Source organism: Aptenodytes forsteri, unplaced genomic scaffold, assembly GCF_000699145.1.
Source record: "Aptenodytes forsteri isolate BGI_AS27 unplaced genomic scaffold, ASM69914v1 Scaffold328, whole genome shotgun sequence".
Taxonomy (NCBI): Eukaryota; Metazoa; Chordata; class Aves; order Sphenisciformes; family Spheniscidae; genus Aptenodytes; species Aptenodytes forsteri.
In genome coordinates this window covers 573202-588222 of record NW_008795934.1, presented here as the reverse complement: position 1 = coordinate 588222, position 15021 = coordinate 573202, and the positions used below count along the sequence as shown (strand labels likewise).

Here is a 15021-nt window from a genome sequence, read left to right as displayed (position 1 = left end):
TCAGGCCCAAGTCCCAATTATCTAAAGGAAGCCCCACTAGGCAGGTAGAAAAGGGGTTGCCGGGGGAAGATATCAATAGGCAGATGGAATCCTGTCCTGTCTGATTGGCCAGAGTCACCCAAATATTTTCCTTCGGCTGTGAGGGTACCCATAACACAGCGACTGCACATAGTGATACTAGCCACAAGATGCCCCCCCATACTGGTGTCATGGTTTACGTTCTCTTTTTGTTCTGTTTCCACCCAAATCGCTTGTCACACTGTCGTTTGGTACTCTCCCAATCCGTTTCCCACACAGTCCACAGCTGGGGGATACAATGTGATCTCCCACACACTAGCTGTAGATTCTGTGGTTCGGCGTTCCCGGTAGTATTCCCTTTACACCTTGTGCACCTTCCCGCCCGGAACTGAGAGTGACAATACCGGTTTCTTTCGCAATTATCACATTTGCACAAAGTCCATGCGTGATGTGTTGATCCGGGACACTGGAGGCAGGGAATTCCTGTCACCTCTCGATTATCCAGTTGACTGTTCTCTGCTGCCTGGTGTTCCCAGTCCACGGCTAATGGCAACCCACTTGGTCCCCTATATACCCCGGCGCGGCCTGGCCCACTAGGTGGTTCCCCGAATATCGAATGAGGTACTTTGTGTAAGTCCCAGTAATTTACTTCAAACCATCGATGCATCCGTGGGCTCCTTGGGCTCCTTGTCCAGATACGGTCGAACGCAGCGGGCAGGTATCCACCGGGGTCCACGATCTGTGGAAACACAAGCATATCCTCTCCCCCATGTTATAAGATCATAAGGGCCTTCCCATTGGCTATTTTCCAATGACTTGACCCACACCCGAGCCCTTTCTCCTACCGGAGAAGCTGAGTTACAAGATGTAAAGTGTCTCGCTATTACCGTGTTAGGGCTGCCAACTGCTGTCCTGTCTTCCCTTATTGTAAGATGATTTAACACATATATTGCTTTATGGAGGCGGGCTTGCGGTGATTCCCCTAGCATTCCCCCTTTTTGTTTTTGTAGTAGCTCCTTGAGAGTGAGATGAGCCCGCTCAACGATACCCTGGCTCTGAGGGGAATAAGGGATACCAGTGATATGTCGAATGCCCCATTGTGCCAAAAAGGCCTGCGTTTTTGCGCTTATGTACCCGGGCCCGTTATCTGTTTTGATCTGGTGTGGAACCCCCCGAGCAGCAAAGGCCCCTTTCCAGTGCCGTAAAATATCTTTGCTTTTTTCTCCGGTCTCTGCGGTCACCCATAGAGCTCCGGAGAACGTATTTTTGCATTTTTGACTTTAACTCTTACTTCTTAAAATAAGTCAGAAGGATTTCATTCTAGACTGCAACAAACGTACTAGGTTTTATGAACATGAATTTACTTTAAAAGATGGACAAGCTGACTAAAAAAATTCAATAACCTTCAAGACGTTTTTATCATATTGTTGAATTATAACGAATTGTTCTTACAACCTAAGAGAGTTGTAGATTATATACTGAAGAGTGAAAAAGGTATAAAAATTGATTATATTCTTAATAAATTCAACCTTTACCTTGAAGGATATTGTTTTACAACACAAAATATTTCTTATGGTTAGACTATTCAAGACATCTTTAATTTAATATAGACAAAAAATGGATAGTTCATGTATTATTTTCTCCTGCTGTTTGCTTGCACTACAGCTGAACCTAAAGCTCTGGCAGGATTTTAAGAGAGAATAAACAGTTAGTGAGAGTGCAGTCCACCATTTTTTTTTAGGAAACAGCTCAGAGAGTGTTTATCTTTGCTTTATGAAAGAAAAAAAGCAAACCTTTTTAGATATTTATAGCTACAGCAAAAAAAGAAGGGCTTTGGGTAAAATAGATGTCTTTTTTTACTCACAAAAGAGATTGCATGCAGTTATACAAAACTTTTCTCTCCTAGGTGCTTAAAATTCAGATCTTTAAGCTACATTTATACATTTAAATGTGATTTCCCTGAAGCAAGTGGTGTTCCCTTTGGCATTAGAAAGACATTGAGGGTCTCAGCTCCTCTTTGAATAAGATCTGCTATAGATCGAGAGTCACCTGACACCAGTAGCAGCAGAGTCACAGAGATGGTCTTGATATCAGGAAGGGAAAAATGCATTGGAAGGAGAAGTAAACATACCACATGGCACAAAAGGGAGAAACGAATACTTAATGAAGATTCACAGGTCTTTAAGGAGACCCAGATCATCTCTAAACCCTCAATGTGTTCAAAATTTCCTAGAGTTCAGAATGAAAAGAACAATATCATATTTTCTCTCCTGTATGGAAATTGAATGAAAACAATTCAGAACAGTTTTAATAACATTGCAAGATGGTATCCTTATGTTTGTAGCTAGTTATTCAATATATATGGTCCCATATTTAGTGTAAGTAAGTCTGCTTTTAGTAGAAGCACTGCATTATTTATTTGTTTTAAGGAGGAAAAGAACTCTAAAAGATCCCTTTTGAAAAGCAAATCAAATTTATTCTCTAAGTTGAAGAAATGTTATGCCAGCCTGAAAGGGTTGATCTCAAATTGTTATAGCTGTGCAACTGAATTAATATGGAACTTATGTAGGTAACTGACTCACAAGCAGATTGTCTGTAGAAAATACCTGTAGTGTTCTACGAAGAAAATTTTAAACAGAGAGATGACAAAATACAACATCTAAAGATGTATTGAATGACTGCAAAATGTGATGCTGCTAATCATGAAAATATCTATGCATGTTTAGTGTATGGATAAGCAAATAAAATTGAATGTAGGATGCATGATAGAGGAGAATAAGCAATAGAAGAATGTGTGATACAACATATAAATCACTTATTGAGCAGAATTGTGGTTGATATCTTTGGAACTGGGCAGCTGGGTGCCACAGCTGGTTTTGTCAGCAGTTGCCGAGAGCCATGCTGCCAAGCTATCACACTGCCCTGATAGCCAAGTAAGCAGAATGCCTCCAGGGTCAGGTCCGTCTTCTCCACAGGCAGTGACGAGTGAGCCTGGTACCTGCCGGAGGCGTGAGAGGGGACAGACCATGGGTCAGGAAGGTGTAGCTCATCACTGAGCAGCTGCACCTTTGAGTCTCAATGGGGGCTTGGCAGGGTTGGAGCAGGGAGCAGAGTGGATAACAAGAGAGGACAACTGAGGAAAGAGTAATTGGTGCAACTGATTTGATTAGGGGGAGTGCAAAGAAAGGAGAGTTGTGTCTGTAACTTCTTAATTTTAAAATATTCTTACATATTTAAATCAGGAGATGCTGCAACACTCCTTGTTGAGTTTGCCAAACTCTTCTATAATAATAATACCTTTCTACTTCAGGAATTTTTTACATAACTAAAAATAGTGGTTTATCTGCTCACTATGTTACTATCGTGCAGTGAAACTCTATTCCTGCACAAGCTTATACCCGAACAGTGTCTATAACTCTAAAGCTAGACTGTCATTTATTGTCATACATACATCACTAATACTTTTTCAAATTTATAGTAAGAGAATTGATGTCAGGATATAAAAGCTTTATCATCCTATCACTGATTTAAATTAGCCTGAAACTGTGCTTGGAAGTCCATTATTGTTCCACTGCCTAGTCTCAGACTATGACAGAGACCTATCTACATCATCAGTACATCAGTGGATAGTGTTCAATGGCAGTTTTGAACAAAACAAAAAAAAAGATCAAGATTTCAGTGGATGTGACTGAACTAACTTCTCATGTGTAGTCCCTTGTTAATGGTAATGGAGATAAATTAAGTAACAGCTTGCAGAAATCTATGCTGTATGTACACAACCAGTTTTCTGCCTTGTGAAATAAAAACATAATTTTAAATTCATCTACTTGAACTCCCCTGGACCATAATTTTACATTAAAGTTAGAAATAATGTAAGTTTGTTTTCTTTCAACCTAAAATACAAAAAGTACTCATATTGCCTCAGAAGGTACATGATAGACTCTTTCCCGCTCAATTTTCCCAGATGAAATAACTTTCCAAGGCATGTTAAAATGTCACAAATGTGTATTTCTCTCTAAATTGCATATTTGTACCATTATTCTAATTTATGTTTCTGCAGTATTTTATTTTAGGGAACATAACACATTGGGTTTGTTGGCCTCATGAACATATACACACTAAAGTCAATCAGACTTCTTTTTTGAATGATTTTCAAGGTCCAACTCCATATCTTTGGTAAACAGATCCAGAAAATACTGGAGTATGAGTTGACACTATTTTGTACTCTTTGCACTGTTATATGAAGTATGACTGGTGAAGATGTTGAACACAATACCACATAGTGAGGTCCTCAGCTGGCTAAAAAAAAGAGACTATTACACTTGAGGAGTTAATCCAATCTTCCTTAGCCTAATCTAGAATAACATTTTCAGCTCTCCCATAAAGTATTGCACCACTTCAATGCACCTCAGGTGAAACAACAGAATTTGCCAGTTCTATTTTAAACACACCATCTGTGACAGTTCTGTTGCAAATGTTGGCAGTATACCGACACCACATTACTAAAATGAATGAGACCTGACACATGGAGAAGTCCCAGGTTTCTGTTCCAGCTAATGTATATATATAAAAATATATATATGTAAATTGGCTCTTATTCAGAATTTTTTTTTTCTTTGGGGAAGGTGCTTGCTACTATTAATAGCAATGTTGTAGTCTGCACTGGTATTTTAATACCTGTTTAAGCTTTTCTGGTCTTGTCAGAAATTAATGGAAGAGGTCTTGCTAAGCAATGATTCTTGGCATGGTGGAATAAAACAGCTATGTTCTTTTCCTGACTCTTGTGCTGTCAGCAGTAAAAATTTAATGTGGTCAGGTTTTTATTACACTAAACTGCTGGTGTTTGTTCCCCTGGAAAGTTGAAACAAAAAAAAAATTTTGGAGATGAGAGTCTGCCTTAAAAATTTGTTCATGAATGTGATGTGGGCAAACAAGGTAATCTCTTAAATGTTAATTTTTTGTTATCCAATCCCTTACATTACTCGTACAATATTTTTAATTCTGATAAGTAATACAACTCAGAATTAAATGAATATACAGTTCCTCTTGTCATTTTACTAATATAACTAATTATGTTAAGGCCAAACCATAGCTTCACTGAAAATTTAGATAGAAGTTTGCAAGTTTGCAAGTTCTCCAAACAATTTTTGCATGTTAATGCACCTTACAAGCTTACCTTTTTCATAAATGAAATGCTTCTTTTCTTCTTGCTGAGTAAAGGCAATGGGATTCCTTAGAGAAGGGACATTTCTCAGCATTCTTGAAAAACAGGCTAAACTTATTTAAGAGTGCAAATACAGTGCTATTAACTTATTTTTGGGCACTTAGATATATAACCAAATAGTACAATACATGACCAGCATTAGCCCAGTCACAGTAGTCACTTGTTCTTTCTAGAAAAACTCCTTTCACAGTTTATAGATAGCTCCTACAGTTCCCTGGCCTTTTAAAGAAGAGGAGGGCTCTAGGACAAAGCTTGTGTGTGCAACAGCAGGTTGGAGAAGCAGTTTAAAAATCCATGACAAAAAGTTTATTAATGTCATAGGATCATAGAATCATTTAGCTTGGCTAAGCGCCTCATCTACACGTCTTTTAAATACTTCCAGGGATGGTGACTCAACCACTTCCCTGGGCAGCCTCTTCCAATGCTTGATAACCCTTTAGGTGAAGAAATTTTTTCTAATATCCAATCTAAATCTCCCCTGGCACAACTTGAGGCCGTTTCTTCTCATCTTATCACTTGTTACTTGGGAAAAGAGACCAACACCCACCTTGCTACAACTTCCTTTCAGGTAGTTGTAGGAACCATATGTTCTCCCTTCAGCCTTCTTTTCTCCAGGCTAAACAACCCCAGTTCCTTCAGCTGCTCCTCATAAGACTTGTTCTTGGTCCTGTCCTCCCATACGCAACTCTCTTTTCATCTGTTACTCCCTTCTGCTGCTGCTTACACTCATAGACAGGTGAAATCACCTGCAAAGGCAAAGGACCAGGCTGTGAGAGGTGGTGTGTGGGGCTACTGCAGGAAGGTTTCAAGACCCATGTGTGCTAGCAGGTTTTGAGCCAATTGTCCTTCATGCATTCCCCAGACGATGGAGACAACCCATTCTCTCACACTGGCAGCCTGATATGAATGCTCAGTCAGGCATTATTTCTAGATTTTTCTCTACATCCCTATCTTCTGATGTGGAATGGAGTTTCTAATATTTTATTTTTCTAATAGACTGAATATAATGTACATCCCAGGACTTTTGGCTGTTTCAATTAGGTCCTCAATAATTTCCTATCACCTTTCATTCCCCATTGCTACACTGGCTGGTAGCCTTGCTAAGTGTGAGTGCTTGCTTCATACTCTGTCAGTAAGTTGATAAGTACAGAGCCTATGCCTCAGAATAATGTCAAAATATTTCATGTCTGTTATATTCCAGTTGCTATGACAATCAGTGCTGCAATCATCTCTATAGTTTCAATGAACACACAATTCAGCTCCTTGCACTTTAGTGCAATTCATTTCAGTTCCATATCTAGATGTAATATTAAAAAAAAGACCCAAACATCTCAACGTTAGGTCTGCATCAACTTTTAACTGATTAAATGTATTGACTTTTAAAAGATGTCTGTGCTAAACCACTCTTTTTTTCATGTGTTCTGGATTTTAACAGGCTTCCTTTTATATTAACATAAAAATGCAGGTAAAATGCAAAATAATTTCTTAAAAAATATGCCTACCAGAAGTATCACAATTCCCTGTTCAGTCCTTGAGATTGTCTCTATTCTTAAATGTTTGAATGTGTTCAGCTCATCAATGTTAGGCAAGTTGATGAGAAGGTTAGAAGTCACAGCGTGTTTGGGAACAGTGTATGTGTGACTCTATTTAATCATATTTGCAATAAATATCATTTATCTTATAACTTCTTGTATTGGATGTAGGTGGCAAGGTTTTGGTAATGGTGGGAGCTGCAGGGGTGGCCTCTGTGAGCAGAAGCCAGGGTCTGCCCCGTGCCGGACACAGGCGTTCCAGCCGTCTCCAAAATGGACTCACTGCGGGACTAAGTCGAGCCTGTCAGAGGAGTTTGTGGTGTCTCTGGGAGAATGTATTTAAGAAATGGTAAAAAACACTGCACAGCAGTGAAGGAGGGGGGGGGGGCAGTGTGAGAAACAATCCTGCAAACATCAAGGTTAGAGAAGGAGGAGGAGGTGCTCCAGGCACCAGAGCACAGATTCCCCTGCTGCCCATGGAAGAGACCACAGTGAAGCAGATATCCACGCTACAGCCCATGAATGACCCTGGAGCAGGTGGATATGCCCTGAAGGAAGCTGCAGCCTGGGAGATCCCACGCTGGAATAGAGAAGGACTCTACCCTAAAGGACTGCAGCCCATGGAGAGGATGCACGCTAGAGTAGAGAAAAAGTCTGAGGAGGAAGAAGCAGCTGAGAGGAACTGATACAAACTAACTGTAGCCCCCCACTCTCCTCTGTGCCACTCAGGGGGAAGGGAGAACCTGTTGTTTTAACTTGTCTTTATTTCTCACCATCCAACTCTATTTTTGACTGGTGATGAATTAAATTAATTTTCCCCAAGTCAAACCTGTTTTGCCCATGATAGTAATTTGTAAGTAATCTCCCTGTCTTTATCTCGACCCACAAGCTTTTCCATCTTATTTCCCGGCAACTCCTGTTGAGGAGGGGGTGAGAGTGGCTGGGTGCACATCTGGCAACCAGCCAAGGTCAACCTACCACAGTTATGTAATGTATTAAACAGGCAACTCTCAAAAGCTATGTATAGTATTTAAAATCCAAATGTCAACACTTTCCAAAGAAATAACATCTTAAAATGTTACTTTTCTTCTTTAAATCCATAGAACGGCAAAACATTTCTCTGCTTTATCATTCTTAAAGGGTGTCTAGAGAAAGTCACAGAAAATGTAATGCTGTTGGATCCATTCTTTTGGATCAAAGAATCCTTTCCTCTGAACAGTACTCATGCCATTCATTCTCTATTTTCTAAAGCTTCCCCAGTGAATCCGCGGGTGCTGGCAGCAGTTGGGGCGTGGATATGGCAGGTGGGAGGGAGTTACAGGACGTGCTTACCCGTCCCAGCAGCCTCCTGTGGTCTGTAGTGTGTGCTCCCTGTGACCTGAGTGCTACTATAACTCAATCTTTTCTGGGTAAACTGAAACAACCACCCACCCCCTTTAGATCTTCTTCAGTCAATCCATATTTATGCTACTTTTATAGATTGATTCAGGGCCAGAGGTGATCTCAAATCTCTCCTGTTCCTGTCTAAAATAAAAAACCTGGGAAACCTTTACCTAAAATCCTCTTAGGGAGTAGTCCATTGAAATAATCAAGCTTAGGGAGTGCTGAGAATGTCATTAAAATAATGCCTAACAGGAGGGTGGCAGAACTGCCTTTTCTTTATCAACAACAGCCTCTCTTCAGTCCTCAGTCCTTTGGTGCAGATGCTAATTGCCAGGATGTCTAACAAGACAGGAGACTTCTCCCAAAGCAGCAAGCACCTGGAATATGTACACAACAGCACTGCAGCTAAAGGTGAACAGATGCAACCTAAGAAGACAGTGGTAACATGCTTCCTGGAAAAAAACATCACTGCTACAATCACTCTACACATGCCTTTAGAGGCAGCTTATATTTATGGGAAATTTCTATAAAGCTTAACAGAGAACACAAATCTCTCCTGAGACTTTTAACACTCTATAAATTTTTATAATAAAGAATTACATGCACAGAATTTTTGAAAGAATATAAACCTCTCTGTAAGGGAAATGGTATTTCAGTAAATTTATATGGTTTCAGCCTTGTTAAATTCTGTGGAATTTTCCATAAATTCATCTGGTCTACAAGTAGAACCTCTGTATTGAGGTAACAAATGGAAGAAAAACCTTAGAATATCTTCAGCTACTAGCCATATATACATATATATATATAAAATCCATGTGTTTGTCTCATCCTATAGCAGCACCAGCTGATCTGATAGTCTTGATAGTTTGTATCTCTTTCTTACAATAATAACTTTCAGTTGTGCAGAGAAAACCAGTACCTGCATAGCATATCAGCAGCATTGTGATGGCTCACTACGCAGTTTGAAAAAGCTTCAGCTTTCCCATCAGCACCACTTTCACCTTCTCTGAATTGAATTTTTTTTAATCTATATTCTGCCATGAATTGAATTTTTTTTAATCTATATTCTGTCCAGAGTTGCAGTGATGGGAAAAATTGCTGAATGCATCTTGTTTGTGTTTGTTCTAGAAGATGGATCACTACAAGTGATTATAAAGCGGAAAAGGTAAACAAGAGGTCTACACTGTCTACGGAAAAAAACAGCTTTTTATCTCTATCAGTTACAGAGGAAATTATTAAGGAACTAAGAAAAATAAAAAATAGCTTTTGTTTTCAAAGGTTTCAAATGTAATTTAGTGGGGCTAAAATACTATACAGTAATGCAGCATCTATATATTCTTGATTTACCATCCTGGAACAGAGGTACCAAACAAAAATTAAAAATCTTTCTTGAGTTATTTTGGGTCCTTTTGAGCCGAATTCTTATGAAGCTTGTGTAAGAAATCTTACTTTTTTTCTTTTCCTTGTTAATAGTGATATACGTGGTACGTGATGTGTATGTTATATTGTTTATTCAAATTCAATCCTTCTGCCTTACTATTCTCCTTTTAAGGAGAAAAACAGAGAATGAGTTTAAAAACTCTGTATTATTTCCTCTGAAGGCTTTATTTCCTGAGATTTTTGCTTTCTTTGACAAAATGCATTATTGTTTTCTCTGATTAAATGTTTTATTATTTTGTTGACTGTTAAAAGTTATTTTGTACTATGCCTTCATAGTACAAACGTGAGCATTCACATGACTGCTTCTGCACTTACTGTATAGTCTACAAGTGCCCTTAAGTGGGGGGAAGTGGACTCAGTGACCGTGAAGGGTCACTTCAGTCTTAGGTTTTTAGTTTTGTTCCTTCCAGTTCTGGAAAACAGAACAACAACAACAACAACAAAATAAAGCTAATGTAACTATATATATTTTTGTTGAAAGTAGTAAGCACAGTCAGGTTGAGGAAGGAATCAGAAATGCTGACAGACTGACCTGAGGAGCCAGCAGAGGAGGGACAAGGCTGGGAATGTCCTTTCACAGTGACAGAGACAGAGCTAGGACTGAAGCAGCAGCAGAACAGCATCAGCAGGACATTAGGAAGGCAGGGAGAGGGTAAGAACCAGCAAAACAAGTTGAAAGGGTATCACATTATCAGTCTCTGTCCATGTTGCAGTGTTGACCCATGCCTGCAATCCCTCACACATCCAGGGTACTTGCAAGCAGCTGAGTTAATTGCCCTTAACATGGTACCTGGATGCAGAGTTTCCCCATGTAAATACAGGATGGCTGTGTTATGCTAAAAAATACAGCTGAAAAATAACCTTCTGAGTTAGGATACTTTATTGTCTCATCAGCATTCAGTACTATAGCAGCAACTCAGAGGAGATGAAAAACAAACAGAGCAACAAAGAGGTTTAGAAGAGTAGATAAAAGGAGAGCAATGAAAGGAAAAACATGGCACTTAATGTTCTCAGGGAAAGGTAGAGGGCAGTGGCAGAGCCTGAGGCTCTGTACTCATGGGATCTTCCTTCCAGTGCCGTATGTGTTACAGATAAGCATATAATGTGGAGATCAATTTTTTATTGATAGTGGATGAACACAGAGGTCTTTTTCTGTCTCTGCTATGTGAAGAGCTATAATCATGCTGTAACAGGTGTAACAAAGCTTTCTTGAAAATTTATGTTTCTTCCCTGTGTAAGGTATGTCCTGGTTTCACAACAAGGTATTTTTGGAAATAAGATGTCATAATATAACTGGAACTCAGTTACTTTATTTGGATGTAACTGAGTAACTGGCCAAGAAATTACAGTATACAAAATTTGTACTTAAGTATCATGACTGGCACTCACAAATCTGACAAGTGGAAGATTGGGACCTCCCTTATCTGAACCTCTGGCAGAAGCATGCAAAGAAAAGGAAAATACTGTATAAATGAATGGTGATTTCTGGAAAAGTTTTTGTGTGTCATATTTTATGGGAAGGGAAAGCTCGCATTTACAGACCTTTTTTAAAGATTTTAACTGAATTTGATAGTTAAATAATTTGGGTCTCTATACAGGTAGAAGATGAAGAAAACCACTTGCCTTTCATAGGGCAAAAGCTTCTGTATTAGACTTTATAATGTGTCTGAGAGCTTGATCAGAGGTTTAGTTTGAAGACTGGCTTTCTACATGTCTGAACTAACTTATATGCATACAGCAGTTTGATGTACATTCTCTGCAATATATATGTCTTACCTTATCATATTTAATAGGCAAGCAGGGTGTCAGCAGACGTGATAGTGAAACCTGGAGATACCAAAGCTCTCAGGGCCTCTCATGGGTCAATGACCAGCACCAGTGCATCCATGAGACAGTCTGAATACTGATCTTTTCCATGGCTTAGGCTTAGTATCAAACAGGTGTGTTCAAGTCTAAGAGGAGAGAAAATATGTCTGGAAACAACAATAGGCTGCAGGACAGTGAGCTCATGGGACTGACAGTGTGCCTTGGACCACAGGTCCTTGATTGCAATATCCTGGCATAGCACAGTCTCAGTAGCATAACTGATTATAACAAAATAAACAAACATACAAGTTGGTCATTAGCAGCCTGCAAAGAAACTCAGCTCAGAATAAAGGTGAATGAAGCAAAAAGATGGTGGAGAGGATTGTGGCAGGTAGGGTCATAGGTCAAGGTTTGCCTAACAAACAAACCAGCTCTTATACTTTGTGCTTAAAAAATAAGAGGGGAGTAAAAGAGCTTCTTTGATGGATTGTTCAGGGATCTTTCTCTATAATATTTTTTTCTCCTTGCTAAATAATTTGCTCCTCAGTTCTGCATCTCTCTCTTTCTCTTTTTTAGAAAGTGTGAAGGTGAGGGCTTGATGAAAAGATTTGACTTGAAGCTTGTAGATTTCTTTTCACAAGCTCCCAAAGCAAATATTCAGCCCAGTTATCTAAAATGGTTTATCTATCCGTAAGTATAGTTTGAAACACCATATATAGGACTTAACTGTACCAAATAATAAGAAAATGGAGGAAAGGCATTTTAATTACAAGATTTGTTATTTAAATGTTCAGATTTATAGAGCATAAAAGGCAAAACAGTAGTCCATATACTCCCACAAGATAATGCTAGGAGTTCTGAAGCAGATGGTTATGGAATAACTTGTTGACGGGGTGGGGGTGGGGGGGCAAGTTTTCATCTACATGTGAATAAAAAGTTGACAAAAAGGTTAGCTTATGTCCATCTAGTGAAAAATGTCCCTGCCCATGGCAGGGGAGTTGGACTAGATGATCTTTAAAGGTCCCTTCCAACCCAAACTACTCTGTGATTCTATGATTCTATATCTGTGTTATCTATAGCACAAAAGAAGTGCCATTCTGCATGTGAGCAGAGCACCGTATAGACCACCACATACACTTCAGGAATAATGATGACTACTTCTTTCTTTCTGGTTTAATTTCCTTTTAATTTTAACTGTTATTTTCTAGGAGTTAACCAAAACTGAGACTAAAAACTTTCTTAATAGCTAATTTAGATGGACAAAAATCTTTGAAAAAAAAGTAAATTGCTTTTAATGGTGATTTCAGTTCCTACAAATTCCATTGTTAAGTGAAAGAATCATTAGCAATACATTAATACAACATAGCATCTAGCTAAAATGTGCCTCTCCATCTCCCCACCACAGAACCTGCTGCTGCTGATGTTGTCCTTTCGGAAGAGATGAAATATTTGGGTTCAGCTTCTACTACTGTGTAATGTTACACTTTTCCTGAGAAATGAGAGAAGGGAAACAATGTCTTCATATTTCAAATCACAGATAAACTAGAATAAAATTCATGGGACAAAGAAAGGGCACGGGTTTAGCCTGGCCTGAGGCTTTTTTCATTTCAAAATGGAAAAGGCCTACCACAGAGAAAGGAGAGGCCAGAGCTTCTTAAATGAAGGTCACTAAAACAGTTTATAGCACAGGGTAGCAATTAACTAAAGAATTGGAGAAGATCATGTCCTACAAAAATATCTTGCAAAATAATAATAACTTCTTTTAAATTAAATATAATGTAGAAGTTAATCTAGAATAAGTTATTTCATGAGATAGACTATGCATTCTCATGTAATAGTAGAATTTACTATAAGGTAATAATAATAAATGAAGTAAGTGATATATTCATAACTATGTGACATATTAATGCATATAATTCTAATTCTTCAAACTATCAATAATATGACAAAGACAAAACATGACAACTGCTTACCTTCTATATGGTAGCTTTTTAAACATAACACCATTGTGTTTTTTTTCTCCAAGACCATGTTAAATTCATGCTTAAATGATAACGTCTGAAATATTGCAAGTTTTGCTTCCTAGCTCCAAAGAATGGGAGGGCTGAAGAATGAGACAAAGTCTTTCTCTCAGTTTGCTTTACATTTTACCTCACGCTGTTCACACTGCATGCTGTGCCAGTACGTGCTACAAATACTCGTAAACATCAGGGAAAACCAGCTTTGTTTCCATAATCTGCAATCTACAGTATGCCTTTGTGAGCACGCTCTTCTGCCCATTTCTCTGAAGTCTTGTGTCACATCTTTACCCTGTGGTGGTCATCCAGGTTCTTTGACTTATTGTCAATCCAGCCCATTCTCTGTTTAGGGGCTTCTCACTGCAGTCTGTCTCCTTCTCCCACTCCAACACTCTGCCTGCATCTCTCCCTTTTCCTCAGCTCCTTCTATCACATTTACTAGTCACAGTCTCGATGTCCAACCAATTCCAACTTTTCTTTCCTTCTGTTGTAATTTCTTTTCCATGCAGTTACAGCCGTCTTTCTCACTCAGTCCTAGTTCCTATGCTCCCACTTTCTGCAGACTTCAAGTCCCAGTCTATTTTTTTTTTTCTTCTAATAATAAAAAATGAAGTAAGTGATATATTCATAACTATGTGACATATTAATGCATATAATTCTAATTCTTCAAACTATCAATAATATGACAAAGACAAAACATGACAACTGCTTACCTTCTATATGGTAGCTTTTTAAACATAACACCATTGTGTTTTTTTTCTCCAAGACCATGTTAAATTCATGCTTAAATGATAACGTCTGAAATATTGCAAGTTTTGCTTCCTAGCTCCAAAGAATGGGAGGGCTGAAGAATGAGACAAAGTCTTTCTCTCAGTTTGCTTTACATTTTACCTCACGCTGTTCACACTGCATGCTGTGCCAGTACGTGCTACAAATACTCGTAAACATCAGGGAAAACCAGCTTTGTTTCCATAATCTGCAATCTACAGTATGCCTTTGTGAGCACGCTCTTCTGCCCATTTCTCTGAAGTCTTGTGTCACATCTTTACCCTGTGGTGGTCATCCAGGTTCTTTGACTTATTGTCAATCCAGCCCATTCTCTGTTTAGGGGCTTCTCACTGCAGTCTGTCTCCTTCTCCCACTCCAACACTCTGCCTGCATCTCTCCCTTTTCCTCAGCTCCTTCTATCACATTTACTAGTCACAGTCTCGATGTCCAACCAATTCCAACTTTTCTTTCCTTCTGTTGTAATTTCTTTTCCATGCAGTTACAGCCGTCTTTCTCACTCAGTCCTAGTTCCTATGCTCCCACTTTCTGCAGACTTCAAGTCCCAGTCTATTTTTTTTTTTCTTCCACACTGAATTTTTGCCCTCTGCTTTTCTCTGTCAAACTACTAAGTGGTCACCAAAAGCACAGGAAAGATGGGGTCCCACAGCCATACTTTACTTTCAAAGAGTTTGATGAAGAACTTCCAGCAAAGCTCTCCAGTGTTTTTTGCTTTCAGTGGGCTCCTGTCAGGTTATTTTCTATGGATGATGCATGCCTTGTGCTTCTATTCAGCACTAGAAATGGAAAGAAACTCAAATGTGCTGTACAAGAT

General features: G+C 39.0%; 1 protein-coding gene across 1 annotated transcript in view; it reads right to left on the bottom strand.

Annotated features, from left to right (window-relative positions):
- Positions 1-34: 34 nt before the first annotated feature.
- The window catches only part of LOC109279645, a 498481-nt gene continuing 483494 nt past the window's right edge, over positions 35-15021 (bottom strand). Inside the window, exon 2 of the mRNA XM_019473613.1 lies at positions 35-757. Within this exon, the coding sequence (XP_019329158.1) occupies positions 215-757 (543 nt within the window). The 3' untranslated portion in view covers positions 35-214. The remainder of the gene's footprint in view (positions 758-15021) is intronic.